The 21,314-nt window shown below is 38.1% G+C and overlaps 3 protein-coding genes and 2 pseudogenes across 7 annotated transcripts; all 5 read right to left on the bottom strand.

Annotated features, from left to right (window-relative positions):
* Positions 1-3,895: 3,895 nt before the first annotated feature.
* On the bottom strand, positions 3,896-4,585 carry LOC148917438 (cucumisin pseudogene; annotated as a pseudogene). The gene has a single exon (XR_016126734.1). The product of XR_016126734.1 is annotated as a cucumisin pseudogene (transcript).
* LOC103333026 (cucumisin-like) lies at positions 3,896-7,659 on the bottom strand. Of its 2 annotated transcripts, XM_089051740.1 has the most exons (9): positions 7,487-7,659; positions 6,948-7,048; positions 6,668-6,765; positions 6,323-6,566; positions 5,705-6,218; positions 5,513-5,616; positions 5,215-5,430; positions 5,014-5,125; positions 3,896-4,903 (listed from the first exon to the last, which is right to left on the bottom strand). In XM_089051740.1, the coding sequence occupies exons 1-9, from the start codon at positions 7,607-7,609 to the stop codon at positions 4,655-4,657; spliced, it is 1,761 nt and encodes a 586-aa protein (XP_088907866.1). In that variant the 5' UTR covers positions 7,610-7,659; the 3' UTR covers positions 3,896-4,654. The 2 variants fall into 2 exon arrangements, with proteins under 2 accessions (XP_088907866.1, XP_088907867.1); XM_089051741.1 differs by lacking the exon at positions 5,215-5,430 and having other exon boundaries at positions 4,640-4,903.
* A 2,468-nt stretch (positions 7,660-10,127) lies between these two features.
* Positions 10,128-10,869, bottom strand: LOC148917437 (cucumisin pseudogene; annotated as a pseudogene). The gene has a single exon (XR_016127007.1). The product of XR_016127007.1 is annotated as a cucumisin pseudogene (transcript).
* LOC103333025 (cucumisin-like) lies at positions 10,128-13,930 on the bottom strand. Of its 2 annotated transcripts, XM_089051738.1 has the most exons (9): positions 13,758-13,929; positions 13,219-13,319; positions 12,939-13,036; positions 12,590-12,833; positions 11,975-12,485; positions 11,783-11,886; positions 11,485-11,700; positions 11,284-11,395; positions 10,128-11,163 (listed from the first exon to the last, which is right to left on the bottom strand). In XM_089051738.1, the coding sequence occupies exons 1-9, from the start codon at positions 13,875-13,877 to the stop codon at positions 10,882-10,884; spliced, it is 1,788 nt and encodes a 595-aa protein (XP_088907864.1). In that variant the 5' UTR covers positions 13,878-13,929; the 3' UTR covers positions 10,128-10,881. The 2 variants fall into 2 exon arrangements, with proteins under 2 accessions (XP_088907864.1, XP_088907865.1); XM_089051739.1 differs by lacking the exon at positions 11,485-11,700 and having other exon boundaries at positions 10,853-11,163; positions 13,758-13,930.
* A 2,144-nt stretch (positions 13,931-16,074) lies between these two features.
* LOC103344096 (cucumisin-like) lies at positions 16,075-19,858 on the bottom strand. Its single transcript, XM_008247724.3, has 10 exons — positions 19,690-19,858; positions 19,154-19,254; positions 18,905-19,002; positions 18,560-18,803; positions 17,941-18,454; positions 17,745-17,848; positions 17,434-17,649; positions 17,221-17,332; positions 16,897-17,110; positions 16,075-16,781 (listed from the first exon to the last, which is right to left on the bottom strand). The coding sequence occupies exons 1-10, from the start codon at positions 19,810-19,812 to the stop codon at positions 16,243-16,245; spliced, it is 2,265 nt and encodes a 754-aa protein (XP_008245946.3). The 5' UTR covers positions 19,813-19,858; the 3' UTR covers positions 16,075-16,242.
* Positions 19,859-21,314: the final 1,456 nt, after the last annotated feature.

Genomic DNA, 21,314 nt, shown 5'->3' with positions numbered 1-21,314 from the left:
AGCACATCTCTCCAAAGTCCACCACACAACACAAACCAAGAAAGTGCTTTGTTTGAAAACTTGAGGTTTCGCAATGTAGGACAAGAACCCAAACCACACCATTTTGCTTTCAGACTCCAACAGTTATTACCTTGATGAGAAGGATGTCATATGGGGACAGGGTTTATCAATTAGCTATAATCATAAATTAGGTTAGCTAATTCTCTGTTGTAGCTTAGAAGTTAGAACTATTTTTTTTAAAAAAAACCTTTGTTGAGCTGATGTAATGATAAATACTGTTGCCACGCTGAGAAGGAGAAACGACCATGGAACTAAAGCCATTATGGGGTTCAGGGTCACTACAAAACCTATAAACGTGCTTGGAAAAAGGTGGGCAATCTCATCCAAGAACATCATGTATTCATACTATGATTTAGCCATGCGTTTCACACATGTTTGGTTTAATCCTAATGATTCACATTTGATCCCACGCACATTCAAAATGCACTACTCTTTTGTTCACACATACTTTTTGAATTTGTGATGTATGGTTAAGATTAAAAGGCAAGTAAATGACAAGCACATTAGAATCCGCAGAGGATCCGAATCCGAAATTTTGTAATCATAGTCTTCCACGCACTCAAACCATTTCTTCCCTAAGTATAACGCTTATATCTAGCTGACGTATTTTCATCAACCCCTATAGCTTAAGGGTATATTGAGGTAAGGTAAGGAATCAACATGTGCAAGAGATTAATAAGCTGATCTCAATAAATTTACTTGTCGTTCATTGTTTAATCTCCAACCTCGTGAATCACATATTGTTATTCCATGGTTACGTCAATTTGTTTGCGTCATAATGATGAGATCTCCATTTCCATTTCATTTCAACTAGGGTGATCATGATTTTTTCTTTTTGTCAAGAAGACGATCCCGGTTCGGTTTGGTTACAATTATAAGTTAAACCGAGCATGTCGATAATGACTTGGTCCCCCATAATGATAATGGACTCACTAGTGCATCCCAGCTCAACTTTCACTAACAAAGCAAAAGCAATTTTGCAGACGCCCTAGAGAAGTGAACGATTGGATTTCTCAATTGACCCATTACTGTGGCTGAAAAAGATAGCTTCTGCCCAAGAGATGTGAAAGAAGGAACGCTTGGATTAGCTTTGATTTCAATTGCTTTTGGTGCACCGATAACTGTAGCTTCATATGTCGATGTTGGTGACCCAACATTGGGGACAGTTGATTTGGATGCTGGGTGGAAATCACAAGGGATGGTTGGTTTAGGTGATCACTGAGTACATTTCCATCGTTAGATTCTGATGAGCATTGGCTGTTATTGTTCTTTGTTATCATCTGCAACAATTTGGTGGTGTAGCCATGTGCACACAAAAATTTGATGTAATCTGTTTCTGCGGCATCATATACCAAACCAGGATATGGAGCCCTGATAGGGTTTATCTGGCCAGCTCTATATGCAAATTCGGCATCAGAATTAAGATTGGCACTCATGGCCCATGGGTTTAACTTAAAAATAAAGAAAAATAGATATTTAGTCATATACCCATTCTTAGCACTAGTGATATATAGATAAACTGAAACGACCTGACCCAATTTTCACTTTGGAATTCGGGTCGAAACATTTAAATCGACACTAACTATGGGTCGTAAAGACCAAAATGCCCTGAAAACAGAACATAAACCCCGAGCCCCTACTGTGGCTGCGCTTTGATAACTATAGGCTGCCTACGTACCCTTCTGAAGGATCAAGCCACACGTTGTTCTTTCCTCCGACTGTAACTGGTTTGTTTTATTATAAACCTCACTTTAGGGCTGACATTTCTGGAGTATCCGAGACTCCGTTTTAAGATCCGTCAAATGCTATATGATTCTAAAATTACCTAGATCAACATACTGGAACATGATTACGATCCAACGGTTCACACCTGCTGAACCCGGGAGTCACCCACTAGGCGAGATCCGTTCGGGGTTCAAACGTTATCCGAATTGATATCCGTGAATTCCTACGAGCTCGTGACAACAAGAGGATCACATTGGGACACAATGCCTCACTGCTACAGTGCCCACGCGCTGGCAGCGCGTGGTTGCCCGAAGCGATAAAGCTTGGCCGAAAAATCTCAACATCTCGGCTCAAGACTCCTATCCTAGGTAAAACACCCTATTTGGAACCACTTTTGTTCTTGGACCTACCCCAAAAACGGGTTGGAAGTAGCCGGAACAGTGACCCGAAAGTGGCGAACAGTGACCTGAAAGTCTGCTGAAATCTAACTTAAAAATCGAACGATCTACGCTTGAAATCTCTAAAATCCTACCCAACCAGCAGTTAGAGCATGGAAAATAGCTAGAAAACCATACCTCACTCGTTCGATTTGGTGGCCGGAGGTGTCCGAACGAGCTCTGTGAAATTCCATCAAAAACTGTTCAGACTGCCCTGTTTCGTGGCGGTTTCCGGCGACCACGACGGCGAATCGAGGCTGGAATGGGCTGAGACTGAAAGAGGGGAGTGAGGTGGTTCGTTTGGCACCGGTCTTGCTCGAATTGGTGCTCGGAGCTGAGAGAAATCCTCTCCTAAAGTCGGCTGGTCGAGTTGCCGACATAGGAGAAATCTGGGTTTTTAAGAACTCAACTTCAAAATATTTACGATTATGCCACTGAACTTCGTTTGATCGTAACTCCTTCGTTACAACTCCGATTTGAGACCACTACGTGTCTACAGACTCATCTCGCTGCGCTCTACGCAACGGTATAACTGAAATCCTCAAATTCCTCTCCGGTCAAAAAGTCAACTTTTAAATCATTAAAATATTCTAAGGGTATAATTGTCTTTTACTAGAATAAATTAATAATTAAATATTAATTAAGGACCGGGTTGTTACATAAACCCTACAACATTTAATTTTTATAAACAAACCCTAAAAAAACCTAAAAAAGGCTAGCTGACCCTATTGATTTTAGGGAGACTTTGGAAAAACACAAAGGAGAGAGAAATTTTGTAAAAGAAGCCAAAATGGACAAAATTGCCCTTATTTATTTTTGGATTTCCTAAGGAATCCTTTACATTTGCATGTCTTTGATTTGAAAGTTGAGAGGTTTTTCTGTCTTTTTTGAAAAAGCTTTGGCTTTTTCCAAAAGTGAAAGTTTTTTTATGGCTAAAACTTAAATTTACTTTGATTTTAATTTTAATTATTAAATTACTTTGATGTCCTAGTGAAGGTTTTTTGAATGAGATTTTGGGGTTGAGCTTGTTTTAAGAAGTTGATGTTAGTTTTGTAATTTATATGAAGTTTGAAGTCTCTTTTTTATGTTGTAAATAGGCTTTGGGTGTGTTTCTAAAGTCCATTTTATATAGAGTGTTTTTATAATTTGGACTCATATATTGGATATAAGTGAATCTCCAAAAAAACAAATTGTTGGAATCATTTTTCATACAACCCCAATGAAGTCCCATGACCTTGTTGTGTGGAGCTGCTTAACAGACACAACATCATCCCCACTAACCATCTTTCGTGCTTCTTCCGCTGAGGGAGAGCGACACTGTTTACTTTTTCCATCTTGAATCTCAATTTTGAATTAGTTATTTATTTTTTATATAAAAAAACTAATGAACTAGCTCATTCAACATTCAATATCGCAAATTTGAAATAGATTATTTAAGCATAAACAACAACAACAAATGACTCACTAGTACAGTGGTTTGGAGCAAATGCTCCTTCTTAGGAAAGGTCTTGGGTTCGAGTCATAGCATCTGTGTAGTATGTATGAGTTTAATATGTTATCACCCATCTCAATAGAAAATGTCCTAAAAAAACAAAAAGAAGAACAACAACGAGGGTGGGATTTGCATGGGATCACTCCAAACAAGTACAATAAAATAAAAGATACATTTCAAGTTTCTGCATCATAGTAAAGTCTCATCACTCATAATCAATAGATATATTAAATATTAGAGATGTGGCATTTGATCCTCAGTAGTGCAATTTGTTTTTTCTTATTCTTACATCAATACAGGATTACATGATCCAATGCACCACTTAATAATATATAGCATAGACAACAATGGGGCTCCTAACTTGGAAAGTACCATCATCCCACACCAGAGAAGCAGAGACACTGGATTTGTGATGAATTGACCCTTTTACTGTGACCTGAAAGGATAGCTTCTGCCCGAGAGATGAGAACGATAGAATGCTTGGATTAACTTTGATTTCGAGTCCTTTCGTTGCACCAATCACTTTAGCCTTATATATGGACCTTGGTGATCCAACATTTGTGGCTGTCCTATTGAAAACCCCACTGATGGAGTTTGGATTAGAGGAGGAAAGTGCAAAAGAAGGATAATTCAAATTATCACTGAGTGCTCCATAATTAGTTTTTGACGAGCAGCTACTCTTGTGCCCGGTAATAGATTGCAATAATTTGGTACTATAGCCTTGTGCACACAAAAATTCTATGTAGTCCAGTTCAGTAGCATCATATACCAAACCAGGATATGGAGCCCTAACGGGGTCAATTTGGCCAGCTCCGTATGCAAATTCGGCTTCAGGGTTAAGATCGGGACTCAGGGTTTTGCTGCAAAATCGTTACAAATAATCCAAGATATACATGGTTAGGCCATACTAAAATTGTAAGTAATTAAAATAATTGTTCTTTCATAATAACTTATCACGTTTATACACAGCCCTACCGGTGGTGATAATAGCGGATTGGATAGCAGCAGGAGACCAATTGGGGTGAAATGATTTGACGTATGCAGCTACCCCAGTGGCATGTGGGCAAGCCATTGATGTCCCTGAGACGAAATTGTATGATGCTACTCTGTCATCCCCTTGAACAAACGAAACAGGGGCAATTGGAGGAAATGCTGCCAAAATAGAAGCTCCCGGAGCAGCTATATCTGGCTGCAACATAACAAGGAGAAAAATTAAGGAGAGATGAAGTGCTGCAGCCTAGCCTAGCTAGCTAAATCTGTCTTGAGTGTTCATCAAGTTCCAAGTAATTACGTACGTACCTTGAGAATGTTAGGAGTGACTGGATTAGGACCCCTTGATGAGAACGATGCCACATATGGGGACAGTGTGTCAATATCCTCAGTACTTTTAAAAATTGTTGCAGTTGGGTTCCTACAAATTAATCATTACAATATTCAAAATTTATTAACCTCATTCTGATCTGGTTTAGCTTAAAAGTTGCAAATAATATTTGTGTTTACCTTGTTGAGTTAATGTAATAGTAAATGCTGTTACCACTATCCAAACCAAGGCAAGAGGCAGGCATGGGAAGAGGGTCAAGCACATCTGCAACAGGTCGGCTTTGCAAAATAACTCCAACTGCACCTGCAAAATAAGCCCCATACCCAGTCGTCCCATCGCAAAGAACAATCTTGCCCTTCACCAAATTGTGGTCTAACGTGCCTGGTTCGCATGTCCTGTACGGTACCACCATACATATTATTATCAGACTGAAACTATATCCCATAAATATTACACAACGTGTATAATTGTATTTACTTAGATGTAGACTCGTCGTAGCCTGCTGTCCTATTGGGTGCGTCTCCAGCATATATCAGAGGATAGAACTTGCCCTTGAGGTCAAATGTGTTTGTTACAATTCCCTATATACCCCAATGAAGCAAATTAATATATTAATTCAATTGCTTTGGTGAGGACAGGTTAATTAGCTATAGATTCTATTAATTGTACCTCATAGATTTTTTGGTTACCCAATTGGACCTTGGTAACAAACTCCCGATCTATGGTGGTTGCAGCCACAGAAAGAAACCATGGCGCAAAGTTTGCGATGGTCTTGGGGCCTGGACCGTCATTCCCAGCAGCGGTGGAAGTCAGAATTCCTTTTCTTAAAGCGTGAAAGGCTCCAATGGTAATTGGTGTCCTGAAATAATCGTCCGGAGATGCGGGTCCGAGGGAGACAGATAGTATGTCGACACCATCCGCAATCGCATCATCAAATGCCGCTAGAATATCATCGTCACTACAATCACTCGGCCAACATACTTTGTACACCGCAATACGTGCTGATGGGACCCCTCCTCTTGCTGTCCCTGATCCCAAACCAAATAGGCTTGCTTTGCTAACTAAGTTTCCTGCAGCCGTTGATGCAGTGTGAGTTCCATGACCACCCGAGTCTCGTGGAGACTTGATATCACCTTTGACGAAGGGTTCACTATTGCGGTAATACCGTGCTCCAATGATTTTACTGTTTCAACCATAGCAACAACACGTCAATCAATTATCACATAAAACGGATAATTTTTACATTTATTATCTAGCAACATGACAGGTCTAGTATATTAGCCTTACTTGTTGCAAGTAAAATTGGATGAGCCTTGGCATGTGCCTTTCCATTTTTTGGGTGGTGGACCGAACCCGGCATCACTGAAGCTTGCAGATTCCGGCCAAACTCCAGAGTCGATCACCCCAACGATGATATCGCTTTCAACAGTGCTTCTCTTCACGTTTTCATGAAACCCGATGAAGTTCCATGACCTTGTTGTGTGGAGCTTCTGCTTCCCACTAGGGAAAACAGACACCACACCAGCCATTCCTGTACACACACACACACACACACACAAGCTTCCAGTTAGATATAAACTTATAATGATCAGTACTTTTTATGCAAATTGGAAAGAAAGCTAGATCCACAACCAGCCATTTTCTGAGCTTCTTCCTCTGTTAGCTTTGCAGAAAAGCCATTGAAGCTTCTCTTGTAGCTGTGCAGTAGGAGAGGTTCTTGTGCAATATTGCTGAAGATAAACTAACTCAAGTTAGGAGATCTTCTTCTCCTGTTAGCTGTAGTTTACTAAATTGCAAATCATATCCTTCTAATGTTAATTAGTTATATAATTGTCACCAATTACTCATTTAGAAAACTAGTTAATATTAACAAAAAAAGCAGTAAACTTATATTATATATGTGATAATTAACCTGCTGCCAACTACGTTTTGAAGCATGTTTACATGAAGAGGCAATGTGGTAGTGGTTGGAATGTCGAGCTTTGGCTTGTCGCCCATGTACACAATATAAACCTGCGATTAATATAATCATAATTAACGTTATTAATGGTCCGTTTGATAACCATTTCAATTTTAGTTTTTAATTTTAATTTTTTGTGATAGAGTATAGAGGAAAATGAAAGTGAGAATGAGAGTGAGGATAAGATTGAGAGAGAGGATGAGTGGGAGGAGTAACAAAAGTGAAAACAATTTGAAATAGATTTCAGTTTTTAGTTTTTATTTCCACTTTACTCCTCCCTCTCATTCTCTCCTCTCAATCTCATCTCCACTCTCATTCTCACTTCCATTTTCCCTCTCTTTCCTCTATACTTTGGCACAAAAAATAAAAAATAAAAACTAAAAACTAAAATTGAAATTGTTATCAAACGGTCCATAAGTATATAGAAGCCAGTTTTAAACTAAAATGGATATATATATATATATATATATATATGGAGGAGAATTGCATGCCTTTCTGGTATCTGTATGAGCAGCAGAATGAGTGACGTCTACTAGAAGAGTACATGTGAGGATGAGAAGGAGAAACCACACTACATGGGAAAACCCTTTTCGCGACCATGGGACTAAATCCATTATGGGGGGTCTCACTACAATACCTAGAAAACGTACTACTTGGAAAAGATGGGGCAAGCTCATCCAAGAACATCATGTATATTTATACTAAGAAGTAGCCATGCGTTTCACATGTTTGCCTCGATCCTAGCCGTGCATTACAAATCTAATGAATTCGTACATTTGATCCCACCCATATCCAAAAGTGCACTACTTGTTCACACACCTTTTGAATTTGTGATGTACAGTTAAGATTAAAAGGCAAGCAAAGGGACAAGCGCGCATTAAGAACTGGTAGAGGATCTGAATCCGAATCTGAAATTTCGTGATCAATGTCTTCCATATGCACTCACACCATATCTTCCTTACCTTAACTATACCACTTCTTTAATGTTGGATTCCATATTTGAAGCACCTGACTTTACTCAAATACTGCAGATTGATTGCATTTGGCACAGCATAAGGCAAAAAAACATGCACTTTTAACAGAACATGTTTTGGTATATTTGACTATTTAGCTCAAAATATTGAGTTTTCAAAAGAGAAAAACTAGAGACTGAAAGAAGCTAGTTTTGACTTATCCGGAAATTGATGGGTTTAAGCTTTCCAAAACTAACCTAAACCCTTTTCAAACTCCGCACAGAAATTCCAAGAACATTTCACATGTTTGCTTCGATCCTAGCCATGTATTACAAATCTAACATTTGATCTCACGCTCTTCCAAAAATGCACTACTCGTTTTTTTGTTCACACAGTTTTGAGTTTGTGATACACAACTAAGATTAAAAGACAAATAAATAAGAAACATATTAAGAATTTATGGTAAAAAATCTGAATCTTTAGTTATTTATTTCATTCTAAATTAAGTAGACTTTTGATCTTGCTCTTCCATCCACTCACACCCTCATCTTCCTTGACCATAACACCTTTTAGAGGCTGTCTGAAAAGCACTTTTTCAAAACTGTTAGAGGCTGTTAATTTTTGGGGTGTTTGACTATTTGTTAAAGTACATTCATCCTTCATGTAGCTAAAAATTTAGTTTTCAAAAAAGAAAAGCTCAGATTGACTTAGGTGGGCATTGATTGATTTAAGGTTTATTCATTGTAGTATCTTCCGAAATTTTGGTTTAGTCTTACTTAACCCCTCAAAATTAAAGTAATCCCTTGGTCATAATTTTGTGTTTCCCTACCGTTTACTCCGTTCACAATGGTAATGGACTCACTAGTGCTTCTCAGCTCAACCGCACCACTACCAAAAAGCAAAAGCATTTTCATAATAATATTGAGCCTATTGAAAGTCCTATTTGTTGTTGAAATATATATTTCAAAAGATGAAGAACAACAATTGGATTCCTTTGAAATTCAAGGCACATGGATAAATTTGTATTTGGAGAAGAAACTAATTCATATAAGGAGTTTGATTCTCAACTGGCATATTCTAATCTTGTTTATGGAATTAATTATATGATTATTCCATCCAAATATGAGCAAGTCCAAATTCTACAAATTGTAGAGTTTATCTGCACATCAAGTTCTATGCCTACTCAGGTTCATTTTAACGAGAAGTCGAGGTCGAGTTCTTTACAAGTGAAGGGGTCTAATGTGTCACACCCCGGATCGGCTCCGTCGTAGCACGATATTGTCCGCCTTGGGCCCTCTCTTTGCACTCATGGTTTTGTTTCTGGGAACTCACGAGCAACTTCCCAGTGGGTCACCTATCCTAGGATTGCTCTAGCTCCAACTCGCTTAACTTCAGAGTTTCCATGACTCCAAAGCTAGTGAGCTACCAAAAGGCCTCGTGCTAGATGGAGGCGGGCATGTACATATAAGGTACATCACCCCCTCTCCGTTGGTTGATGTGGGATGTTACATAATATAGGACGAAATATGGGTCAATTACAGTGTGAAAAATTAATTAAAATAAATTGGCTCAAAGTTGGAAGGAAATCGTGCAAGAGAGGAAAATTCCAATTAAATGTCAATTATGGCTCTAGGAAAAGAAGGAAGGCGTATCATTGAGATTTTCTAATTGATTGAGTAAGTTTGAAACAATTATGATTCTGTTAAGATTTGTATTTAATTTAATGTTTTATTTTATAGTTTGAAGAATAAGTTATCTATTAGGATATTATTTTCCTAATATGATTTTTATTATTTTCTTGTTAGCTAAGTTTAGGAATATTCTAAAACCTAGGGTTTCCTACGGTTTTAGGGTTTCTTTGTTTTCTATTTAAGCCAACTCATGGCTTTGTATTTGTAAGTTTATTCATCTTATTTTCAATCAATATATTTGAGGTTTACTCAATTTCTCTGGTGGATTCTAGTTTGTTGGTGGATTCCGACATTGTTACTTGTAGGGTTATCGTTCGATCTCCTTATCCCTTATATCTCGCTGTGTCAGAAAGGTCATGGGTTCGAGTCTTAGCATCCGTGTAGTATGTGTGAGTTTAGTATGTTATCACCCCTCTCAATAGGAAATATCCTAAAAAAACAAAAACAATAACAAGGGATGAGATTTGCATGCTATCACTCCAAACAAGTACAATAAAATAAAAGATACATTTCAAGTTTCTGCATCACAGTGAAGTCTCATCACTCATAATCGATAGATATATTAAATATTAGAGAAGGTGGCATTTGATCCTTAGTAGTGCAATTTGCTTTTTCTTATTCTTACATCTATACAGGATTACATGATCCATGCACCACTTAATAATATATAGCATAGACAACAATGGGGCTCCTGACTTGGAAAGTACCATCATCCCACACCAGAGAAGCAGAGACACGGGATTTGTGATGAATTGACCCTTTTACCGTGACCTGAAAGGATAGCTTTTGCCCGAGAGATGAGAACGATAGAATGCTCGGATTAACTTTGATTTCAAGTCCTTTGGTTGCACCGATCATTTTAACTTTATATGTGGACCTTGGTGATCCAACATTTGTGGCTGTCCTATTGAAAACCCCACTGATGGAGTTTGGATTAGAGGAGGAAAGTGCAAAAGAAGGATAATTCAAATTATCACTGAGTGCTCCATAATTAGTTTTTGACGAGCAGCTACTCTTGTGCCCGGTAATAGATTGCAATAATTTGGTACTATAGCCTTGTGCACACAAAAATTCTATGTAGTCCAGTTCAGTAGCATCATATACCAAACCAGGATATGGAGCCCTAACGGGGTCAATTTGGCCAGCTCCGTATGCAAATTCGGCTTCAGGGTTAAGATCGGGACTCAGGGTTTTGCTGCAAAATCGTTACAAATAATCCAAGATATACATGGTTAGGCCATACTAAAATTGTAAGTAATTAAAATAATTGTTCTTCCATAATAACTTATCACGTTTATACACAGCCCTACCGGTGGTGATAATAGCGGATTGGATAGCAGCAGGAGACCAATTGGGGTGAAATGATTTGACGTATGCAGCTACCCCAGTGGCATGTGGGCAAGCCATTGATGTCCCTGAGACGAAATTGTATGATGCTACTCTGTCATCTCCTTGAACAAACGAAACAGGGGCAATTGGAGGAAATGCTGCCAAAATAGAAGCTCCCGGAGCAGCTATATCTGGCTGCAACATAACAAGGAGAAAAATTAAGGAAAGATGAAGTGCTACAGCCTAGCTATCTAATTATATATAAAATAAAACAGCCTTGAGTGTTCATCAAGTTACATGTAATTACGTACGTACCTTGAGAAGGTTAGGTGTGACTGGATTAGGACCCCTTGATGAGAAGGATGGCACATATGGGGACAGTGTGTCAATATCCTCAGTACTTTTAAAAATTGTTGCAGTTGGGTTCCTACAAATTAATCATTACAATATTCAAAATTTATTAACCTCATTCTGATCTGGTTTAGCTTAAAAGTTGCAAATAATATTTGTGTGTACCTCGTTGAGTTAATGTAATAGTAAATGCTGTTACCACTATCCAAACCAAGGCAAGAGGCAGGCATGGGAAGAGGGTCAAGCACATCTGCAACAGGTCGGCTTTGCAAAATAACTCCAACTGCACCTGCAAAATAGGCCCCATACCCAGTCGTCCCATCGCAAAGAACAATCTTGCCCTTCACCAAATTGTGGTCTAACGTGCCTGGTTCGCATGTCCTGTACGGTACCACCATACATATTATTATCAGACTGAAACTATATCCCATAAATATTACACAACGTGTATAATTGTATTTACTTAGATGTAGACTCGTCGTAGCCTGCTGTCCTATTGGGTGCGTCTCCAGCATATATCAGAGGATAGAACTTGCCCTTGAGGTCAAATGTGTTTGTTACAATTCCCTATATACCCCAATGAAGCAAATTAATATATTAATTCAATTGCTTAAGTGAGGGCAGGTTAATTAGCTATAGATTCTATTAATTGTACCTCATAGATTTTTTGGTTACCCAATTGGACCTTGGTAACAAACTCCCGATCTATGGTGGTTGCAGCCACAGAGAGGCACCATGGCGCAAAGTTTGCGATGGTCTTGGGGCCTGGACCGTTGTTCCCAACAGCAGTGGAAGTCAGAATTCCTTTTCTTAAAGCGTGAAAGGCTCCAATGGAAATTGAGTCCCTGAAATAATCGTCCTCAGGCCCTCCGATGGAGACAGATAGTATGTCGACACCATCCGCGATCGCATCATCAAATGCCGCTAGAATATCATCGTCATTAATACCATCCGACGAACCTACTTTGTACACAGCAATACGTGCTGATGGGACCCCTCCTCTTGCTGTCCCTGACCCCAAACCAAATAGGCTTGCTTTGCTAACTAAGTTTCCTGCCGCCGTTGATGCAGTGTGGGTTCCATGGCCATACAAGTCTCGTGGAGACTTGATGTCATCTTTGGCGAAAGGTCTACCATTGTGGTAATACCTTGCTCCAATGATTTTTCTGTTTCAACCATAGCAACAATACGTCAATCAATTATCACATAAAACGGATAATTTTTTCATTTATTATCTACCAACATGATTGGTCTAGTATATTAGCCTTACTTGTTGCAAGTAAAATTGGATGAGCCTTGGCATGTGCCTTTCCATTTTTTGGGTGGTGGACCAAACCCAGCATCACTGAAGCTGGCAGATTCCGGCCAAACTCCCGAGTCGATCATCCCAACGATGATATCGCTTTCAATAGTGCTTCTCTTCACGTTTTCATGAAACCCGATGAAGTTCCATGACCTTGTTGTGTGGAGCTTCTTCTTCCCACTAGGGAAAACAGACACCACACCAGCCATTCCTGTATAAACACACACACACACACACACACAAGCTTCCAGTTAGATATAAATTTATAATGGTCAGTACTTTTTATCCAAATTGGAAAGAAAGCTAGATCCACAACCAGCCATTTTCTGAGCTTCTTCCTCTGTTAGCTTTGCAGCAAAGCCATTGAAGCTTCTCTTGTAGCTGTGCAGTAGGAGAGGTTCTTGTCCAATATTGCTGAACATAAACTAACTCAAGTTAGGAATTATATAGGGTCTAGCTATAGTTTAATAAATTGCAAATCATGTCCTTGTAATGTTAATTATAGTTATATAATTGTCACCAATTAATCATCCAGAAAACTCATTAATCCTAACAAAAAAAGGCAGTAAACTTATATTATATATGTGATAATTAACCTGCTGCCAACTACGTTTTGAAGCATGTTTACATGAAGAGGCAATGTGGTAGTGGTGGGAATGTCGAGCTTTGGCTTGTCCCCCATGTACACAATATAAACCTGCGATTAATATAATCATAATTAACGTTATTAAGGGTCCGTTTGATAACCATTTCAATTTTAGTTTTTAATTTTCATTTTTTGTGATAGAGTATAGAGGAAAATGAAAAGGAGGAGTAACAAAAGTGAAAACAATTTGAAATAGATTTCAGTTTTTAGTTTTTATTTCCACTTTACTACTCCCTCCTATCCTCTTCTCTCAATCTCTTCTCCACTCTCATTCTCACTTCCATTTTCCCTCTTTTTCCTCTATACTTTGGCACAAAAAATAAAAACTAAAAACTAAAATTGAAATAGTTATCAAACGGACCATAAGTATATAGAAGCCAGTTTTAAACTAAAATGGTATATATATATATACATATATATATATATATATATAGAGAGAGAGAGAGAGAGAGAGAGAGAGAGAGAGAGAGAGAGAGAGAGATTGCATGCCTTTCTGGTATCCGTATGAGCAGAATGAGTGACATCTACTAGAAGAGTACATGTGAGGCTGAGAAGGAGAAACCACACTACATGGAAAAACCCTTTTCGCGACCATGGTACTAAATCCATTATGGGGGTTCTCACTACAATACCTAGAAAACGTACTACTTGGAAAAGATGGGGCAAGCTCATCCAAGAACATCATGTATTTATACTAAGAAGTAACCATGTGTTTCACATGTTTGCCTCGATCCTAGCCGTGCTTTACAAATCTAATGAATTCTTACATTTGATTCCACCCATATCCAAAAGTGCACTACTCTTTTGTTCACACACCTTTTGAATTTGTGATGTACAGTTAAGATTAAAAGGCAAGCAAAGGGACAAGCGCGCATTAAGAACTGGTAGAGTATCCGAATCTGAATCCAAAATTTTGTGATCAATGTCTTCCATATGCACTCACACCATATCTTCCTTACCACTTCTTTAATGTTGGATTCCGTATTTGAAGCACCTGACTTTACTCAAATACTGAAGATTGATTGCATTTGGCACAGCATAAGGCAAAAAAAATGCACTTTTAACAGAACATGTTTTGGTATATTTGACTATTTAGCTCAAAATATTGAGTTTTCAAAAGAGAAAAACTAGAGACTGAAAGAAGCTAGTTTTGACTTATCCGGAAATTGATGGGTTAAGCTTTCCAAAACTAACCTAAACCCTTTTCATACTCCGCACAGATATTCGAAGAACATTTCACATGTTTGCTTCGATCCTAGCCGTGTATTACAAATCTAACATTTGATCTCACGCTCTTCCAAAAATGCACTACTCGCTTTTTCGTTCACACAGTTTTGAATTTGTGATACACGATTAAAATTAAAAGACAAGTAAATAAGAAACATATTAAGAACATATTAAGGTAAAAAATCTGAATCCGTGGTTATTTATTTCATTCTAAATTAAGTAGGCTTTTGATCATGCTCTTCCATGCACTCACACCATCATCTTCCTTGACCATAACACTTTTTAGAGACTGTCTGAAAAGCACTTCTTCAAAAATATTAGAGGCTGTTAATTTTTGGGGTATTTGACTATTTGTCAAAGTACATTCATCCTTCATGTAGCTAAAAATTTAGTTTTCAAAAAAGAAAAGCTCAGCCTGACTTAGGTGGGCATTGATTGATTTAAGGTTTATTTATTGTAGTATCTCCCGAAATTTTGGTTTAGTCTTACTTTATCCCTCAAAATTAAAGTAACCCCTAGATCATAATTTTGGGTTTCCCTACCGTTGACTCCGTTCACAATGATCATGGACTCACTAGTGCTTCTCAGTTCAACCACACTGCTACCAAAAAGCAAAAGCATTTTCACAATGATATTGAGCCTATGGAAACACCTATTGTTATTGAAACATATATTTCGAAAGATGAAGAATAATAATTGGATTCCTCTCAAATTCAAGGCATGGATAAATTTGTATTTGGAGAAGAAAATAATTCATATTCTAATCTTGTTTATGAAATTAATTATATGATTATTCCATCCAAATATGAGCAAGTCCAAATGCTACAAATTGAAGAGTTTATCTACACATCAAGTTCTATGCCTACTCAGGTTCATTTTAACGAGAACTCTAGGTCGAGTTCTTTACAAGTGAAGGGGTCTGATGTAGGACGAAATATGGGTCAATTATGGTGTGAAAGCTTAATTAAAATAAGTGGCTCAAAGTTAGAAGGAAATCGTGCAAGAGAGGAAAATTCCAATTATGGCGCTAGGAAAAGAAGGGAGGCGAATCGTTGGGATTTTCTAATTGATTGAGGAAGTTTGAAGCAATTATGATTCTGTCAAGATTTGTATTTAATTTAATGTTTTATTTTATATTTTGAAGAATAAGTTATCTATTAGGATATTATTTTCCTAATATGATTTTTATTATTTTCTTATTAGCTAAGTTTAGGAATATTCTAGAACCTAGGGTTTCCTACGGTTTTAGGATTTCTTTGTTTTCTATTTAAGTCAACTCAAGGCGTTGTATTTGTAAGTTTATTCATCTTATTTTCAATCAATATTTGAGGTTTACTCAATTTCTCTGGTGGATTCCAGTTTGTTGGTGGATTCCGATATTGTTACTTGTAAGGTTATCATTCGATCTTCTTATCCCTTATATCTTGCTACGTAAGAAAGGTCCTGAGTTCGAGTCTTAGCATTCGTGTAGTATGTGTGAGTTTAGTATGTTATCGCTCCTCTTAATAGGAAATGTCCTTAAAAAACAAAAAACAACAACAACAAGGGATGGGATTTGCATGGGATCACTCCAAACAAGTACAATAAAATAAAATATACATTTCAAGTTTCTGCATCACAGTAAAGTCTCATCACTCATAATCGATAGATATATTAAATATTAGAGATGTGGCATTTGATCCTTAGTAGTGCAATTTGCTTTTTCTTATTCTTACATCTATACAGGATTGCATGATCCATGCACCACTTAATAATATATAGCATAGACAACAATGGGGCTCCTGACTTGGAAAGTACCATCATCCCACACCAGAGAAGCAGAGACACGGGATTTGTGATGAATTGACCCTTTTACTGTGACCTGAAAGGATAGCTTCTGCCCAAGAGATGAGAATGATAGAATGCTTGGATTAACTTTGATTTCGAGTCCTTTCGTTGCACCGATCACTTTAGCTTTATATGTGGACCTTGGTGATCCAACATTTGTGGCTGTCCTATTGAAAACCCCACTGATGGAGTTTGGATTCGAGGAGGAAAGTGCAAAAGAAGGATAATTCAAATTATCACAGAGTGCTCCATAATTAGTTTTTGATGAGCAGCTACTCTTGTGCCCAGTAATAGATTGCAATAATTTGGTACTATAGCCTTGTGCACACAAAAATTCTATGTAGTTCTGTTCAGTAGCATCGTATACCAAACCTGGATATGGAGCCCTAACAGGGTCAATTTGGCCAGCTCCGTATGCAAATTCGGCTTCAGGGTTAAGATCGGGACTCAGGGGTTTAGCTGCAAAATCGTTACAAATAATCCAAGATATACGTGGTTAGGCCATACTAAAATTGTACATAATTAAAATAACTGTTCTCTCATAATAACTGATCACGTTTACACACAGCCCCACCGGTGGTGATAATAGCGGATTGGATAGCAGCAGGAGACCAATTGGGGTGAAATGATTTGACGTATGCAGCTACCCCAGTGGCATGTGGGCAAGCCATTGATGTCCCTGAGATTACATTGTATGATGCTACTCTGTCATCTCCTGGATAATCTGAAACGGGGGCAATTGGTGGCCATGCTGCCAAAATAGAAGCTCCCGGAGCAGCTATATCTGGCTGCAACATAACAAGGAGAAAAATTAAGGAGAGATGAATTGCTGCAGCCTAGCCTAGCTAGCTAAATCTGTCTTGAGTGTTCATCAAGTTCCAAGTAATTACGTACGTACCTTGAGAATGTTAGGAGTGACTGGATTAGGACCCCTTGATGAGAAGGATGGCACATACGGGGACAGTGTGTCAATATCCTCAGTACTTTTAAAAATTGTTGCAGTTGGGTTCCTACAAATTAATCATTACAATATTCAAAATCATATCTAAATTAGCTTAGCATCATTCTGATCAGGTTTAGCTTAAAAGTTGCAAGTAATACTTGTGTGTACCTTGTTGAGGTAATGTAATAGTAAATGCTGTTACCACTATCCAAACCAAGGCAAGAGGCAGGCATGGGAAGAGGGTCAAGCACATCTGCAACGGGTCGGCTTTGCAAAATAACTCCAACTGCACCTGCAAAATAGGCCCCATACCCAGTCGTCCCATCGCAAAGAACAATCTTGCCCTTCACCAAATTGTGGTCTACCGTGCCTGGTTTGCATGTCCTGTACGGTACCACCATATTAATTATTGCAACATATTATTATCAGACTGAAACTATATCCCATAAATATTAAACAACGTGTATAATTGTATTTACTTAGATATAGACCCGTCGTAGCCTGCTTTCCTATTGGGTGCGTCTCCAGCATATATTAGAGGATAGAACTTCCCCTTGAGGTCAAATGTGTTTGTTACAATTCCCTATATACGCCAATGAAGCAAATTAATATATTACTTCAATTGCTTAAGTGAGGGCAGGCTAATTAATTAGCTGTAGGTTCTATTAATTGTACCTCATAGATTTTTTGGTTACCCAATTGAACCTTGGTAACAAACTCCCGATCTATGGTAGTTGCAGCCACAGAAAGAAGCCATGGCGCAAAGACAGTGATGGTCTTCAATTGTGGACCGTCGTTCCCAGCAGAAGTGGAAGTCAGAATTCCTTTTCTGAAAGCGTGAAAGGCTCCAATGGTAACTGGTGTCCTGAAATAATCGTCCGGAGACCTCGGTCCGAGGGAGGTAGATATTATGTCGACACCATCCGCGATCGCATCATCAAATGCCGCTAGAGTATCAGCGAAACTACAACCAGTCGACCAACATGCTTTGTACACTGCAATACGTGCTGATGGGACCCCTCCTCTTGCTCTCCCCGACCCCAAACCAAATAGGCTTGCTTTGCTAACTAAGTTTCCTGCCGCCGTTGATGCAGTGTGGGTTCCATGGCCTTCTGAGTCACGCGGAGACTTGATCTCACCTTTGATGAAGGGTTCACTAATGCGGTAATACCGTGCTCCAATGATTTTACTGTTTCAAACCATAGCAACAATACGTAAATCAATTATCACATAAAATGGATGGTTTTTACATTTATTATCTAGCAACATGACAGGTCTAGTATATTAGCCTTACTTGTTGCAAGTAAAATTGGATGAGCCTTGGCATGTGCCTTTCCATTTTTTGGGTGGTGGACCAAACCCGGCATCACTGAAGCTAGCAGATTCCGGCCAAACTCCAGTGTCGATCACCCCAACGATGATATCGCTTTCAACAGTGCTTCTCTTCACGTTTTCATGAAACCCGATGAAGTTCCATGACCTTGTTGTGTGGAGCTTCTGCTTCTCATTGGGGAAAACAGACACCACACCAGCCATTCCTATATGTATATATATACACACACACAAGCTTCCAGTTAGATGTAAACTTATAATGGTCAGTACTTCTTATGCAAATTGGAAAGAAAGCTAGATCCACAACCAGCCATTTTCTGAGCTTCTTCCTCTGTTAGCTTTGCAGCAAAGCCATTGAAGCTTCTCTTGTAGCTGTGCAGTAGGAGAGGTTCTTGTGCAATATTGCTGAACATAAACTAACTCAAGTTAGGAGAGCTTCTTCCTCTGTTAGCTATAGTTTACTAAATTGTAAATCCTATCCTTGTAATGTTAATTAGTTATATAATTGTCACCAATTACTCATCTAGAAAACTCGTTAATCCTAACAAAAATTAACCTGCTGCCAACTACGTTTTGAAGCATGTCTACATGAAGAGGCAATGTGGTAGTGGTGGGAATGTCGAGCTTTGGCTTGTCCCCCATGTACACAATATAAACCTGCGATTAATATAATCATAATTAACGTTATTAAGGGTCTGTTTGATAACCATTTCAATTTTAGTTTTTAGTTTTCATTTTTTATGCTTGGGTATAAAGAAAAATGAGAGTAAGAATGGGAGTGAGGATAAGATTGAGAGAGAGGATGAGAGGGAGGAGTAACAAAAGTGAAAACAATTTGAAATAGATTTCCGTTTTTAGTTTTTTTATTCACTTTTATTACTCATTTCTCCCATCCTCTCCTCTCAGCTTTCCTCTTAATCTTATATCCACTTTCATTCTCACTTCCATTCTCCCTCTTTTTCCTCTATACTTTGGCACAAAAAGTGAAAAATGAAAACTAAAAACTTAAATTGAAATGGTTATCAAACTGACCCTAATTATATAGAAGCCAATTTTAAACTATAATGGGGTATATATATGAGAATTGCATGCCTTTCTGGTATCCGGATGAGCAGCAGAATGAGTGACATCTACTAGCAGAGTACATGTGAGGCTGAGAAGGAGAAACCACACTACATAGAAAAACCCTTTTCGCGACCATGGAACTAAATCCATTATCGGAGTCTCACTACAAAACCTAGAAAACGTGTTTGGAAAAGATGGGGCAAGCTCTTCCAAGAACATCATGTATTTATACTAAGAAGTAGCCATGCGTTTCACATGTTTGCTTCGATCCTAGCCGTGCATTACAAATCTAATGAATCCACCGATATCTAAAAGTGCACTACTATTTTGTTCACACACCTTTTGAATTTGTCATGTACAGTTAAGATTAAAAGGCAAGCAAAGGGACAAGCACGCATTAAGAACCGGTAGAGGATCCGAATCCAAAATTTTGTGATCAAAGTCTTCCATTTGCGCTCACACCATATCTTCCTTACCTTAACTTACCACTTGTTTAATGTTGGATTCCATATTTGAAGCACCTGACTTTACTCAATACTGAAGATTGATTGCATTTGGCACAGCATAAAGCAAAAAAGCATTTCACATGTTTGCTTCGATCCTAGCCATGTATTACAAATCTAACATTTGATCTCACGCTCTTTCAAAAAATGCACTAGTCGCATTTTTGTTCACGCAATTTTGAATTTGTGATACACAAGATTAAAAGACAAATAAATGAAAACATATTAAGAATTTATGTAATTATTTATTTCATTCTAAATTAAGTAAGCTTTTGATCATGCTCTTCCATGCACTCACACCATCATCTTCCTTGACCATAACACGTTTTAGAGGCTGTTTGAAAAGCACTTCTTCAAAAAAAAAAAAATATATATATATATAATTAAACTAATTCCCTAAAGTAGTTGTAAGATTGGATTTTGAGGATTTTGAGGAATGACGGGCTAACATACAAGTCAAATACAAGTCAAATGTACCTAGGAAACACAACTCTAGGTACTTGAGAAACATAACTCTACCTAGGAATCACCCTGTAGGTAGGATAAACATAAATAGCAATGTTGTAAAAAGGAATGAGAAAGAAAAATAATTCAGACAAATGCATTTTTTAAAATTTTACAAATATAGTAAAGATGAGGAATGGAAACAAAAGAAAATTCATCACACGAAAAGTAGAAAGGAATGCGTGCACAGAGAACATAAGGGAATAAAGGAATTAAGAGAGAGTGCGGCAAGTTTGACATAAAGGGATAAGAGGTGAAACCAATTTAGGACACAGAGAAAAGAAAAAGAGAGCATGGGCAAGTTTGAATTTCAAAGCACCATAAAAATAATAAAATAAGAAATGGGGAAGAAAACCACGTGGGACAGAGAAATAATAAAAAAAAAATCATCACAAGAGCATAAATACCATGAAGGAAATTGAGCTTCTACCTCAAAATCAATTGGCTATGGAATGAGTAGCCCAACTCCTTATAAATACAGACTAGGTCCCTTAACTTTTCAATGTGGGACAAACACTCTCAAAACACCCCCGCATGTTTGGTAAACTTTGAAGCCTAATACATGGACAACACATATTGAATGATGTGGGAGTACGTAGTGCCGTTGGACCCAACACGTGAAGCCTTGCTCTGATACCATGTAGA

This window comes from Prunus mume, linkage group LG5 (assembly GCF_029339155.1).
Source record: "Prunus mume cultivar Tortuosa linkage group LG5, ASM2933915v1, whole genome shotgun sequence".
Classification (NCBI taxonomy): Eukaryota; Viridiplantae; Streptophyta; class Magnoliopsida; order Rosales; family Rosaceae; genus Prunus; species Prunus mume.
This window is presented reverse-complemented; position numbering and strand designations above follow the sequence as displayed.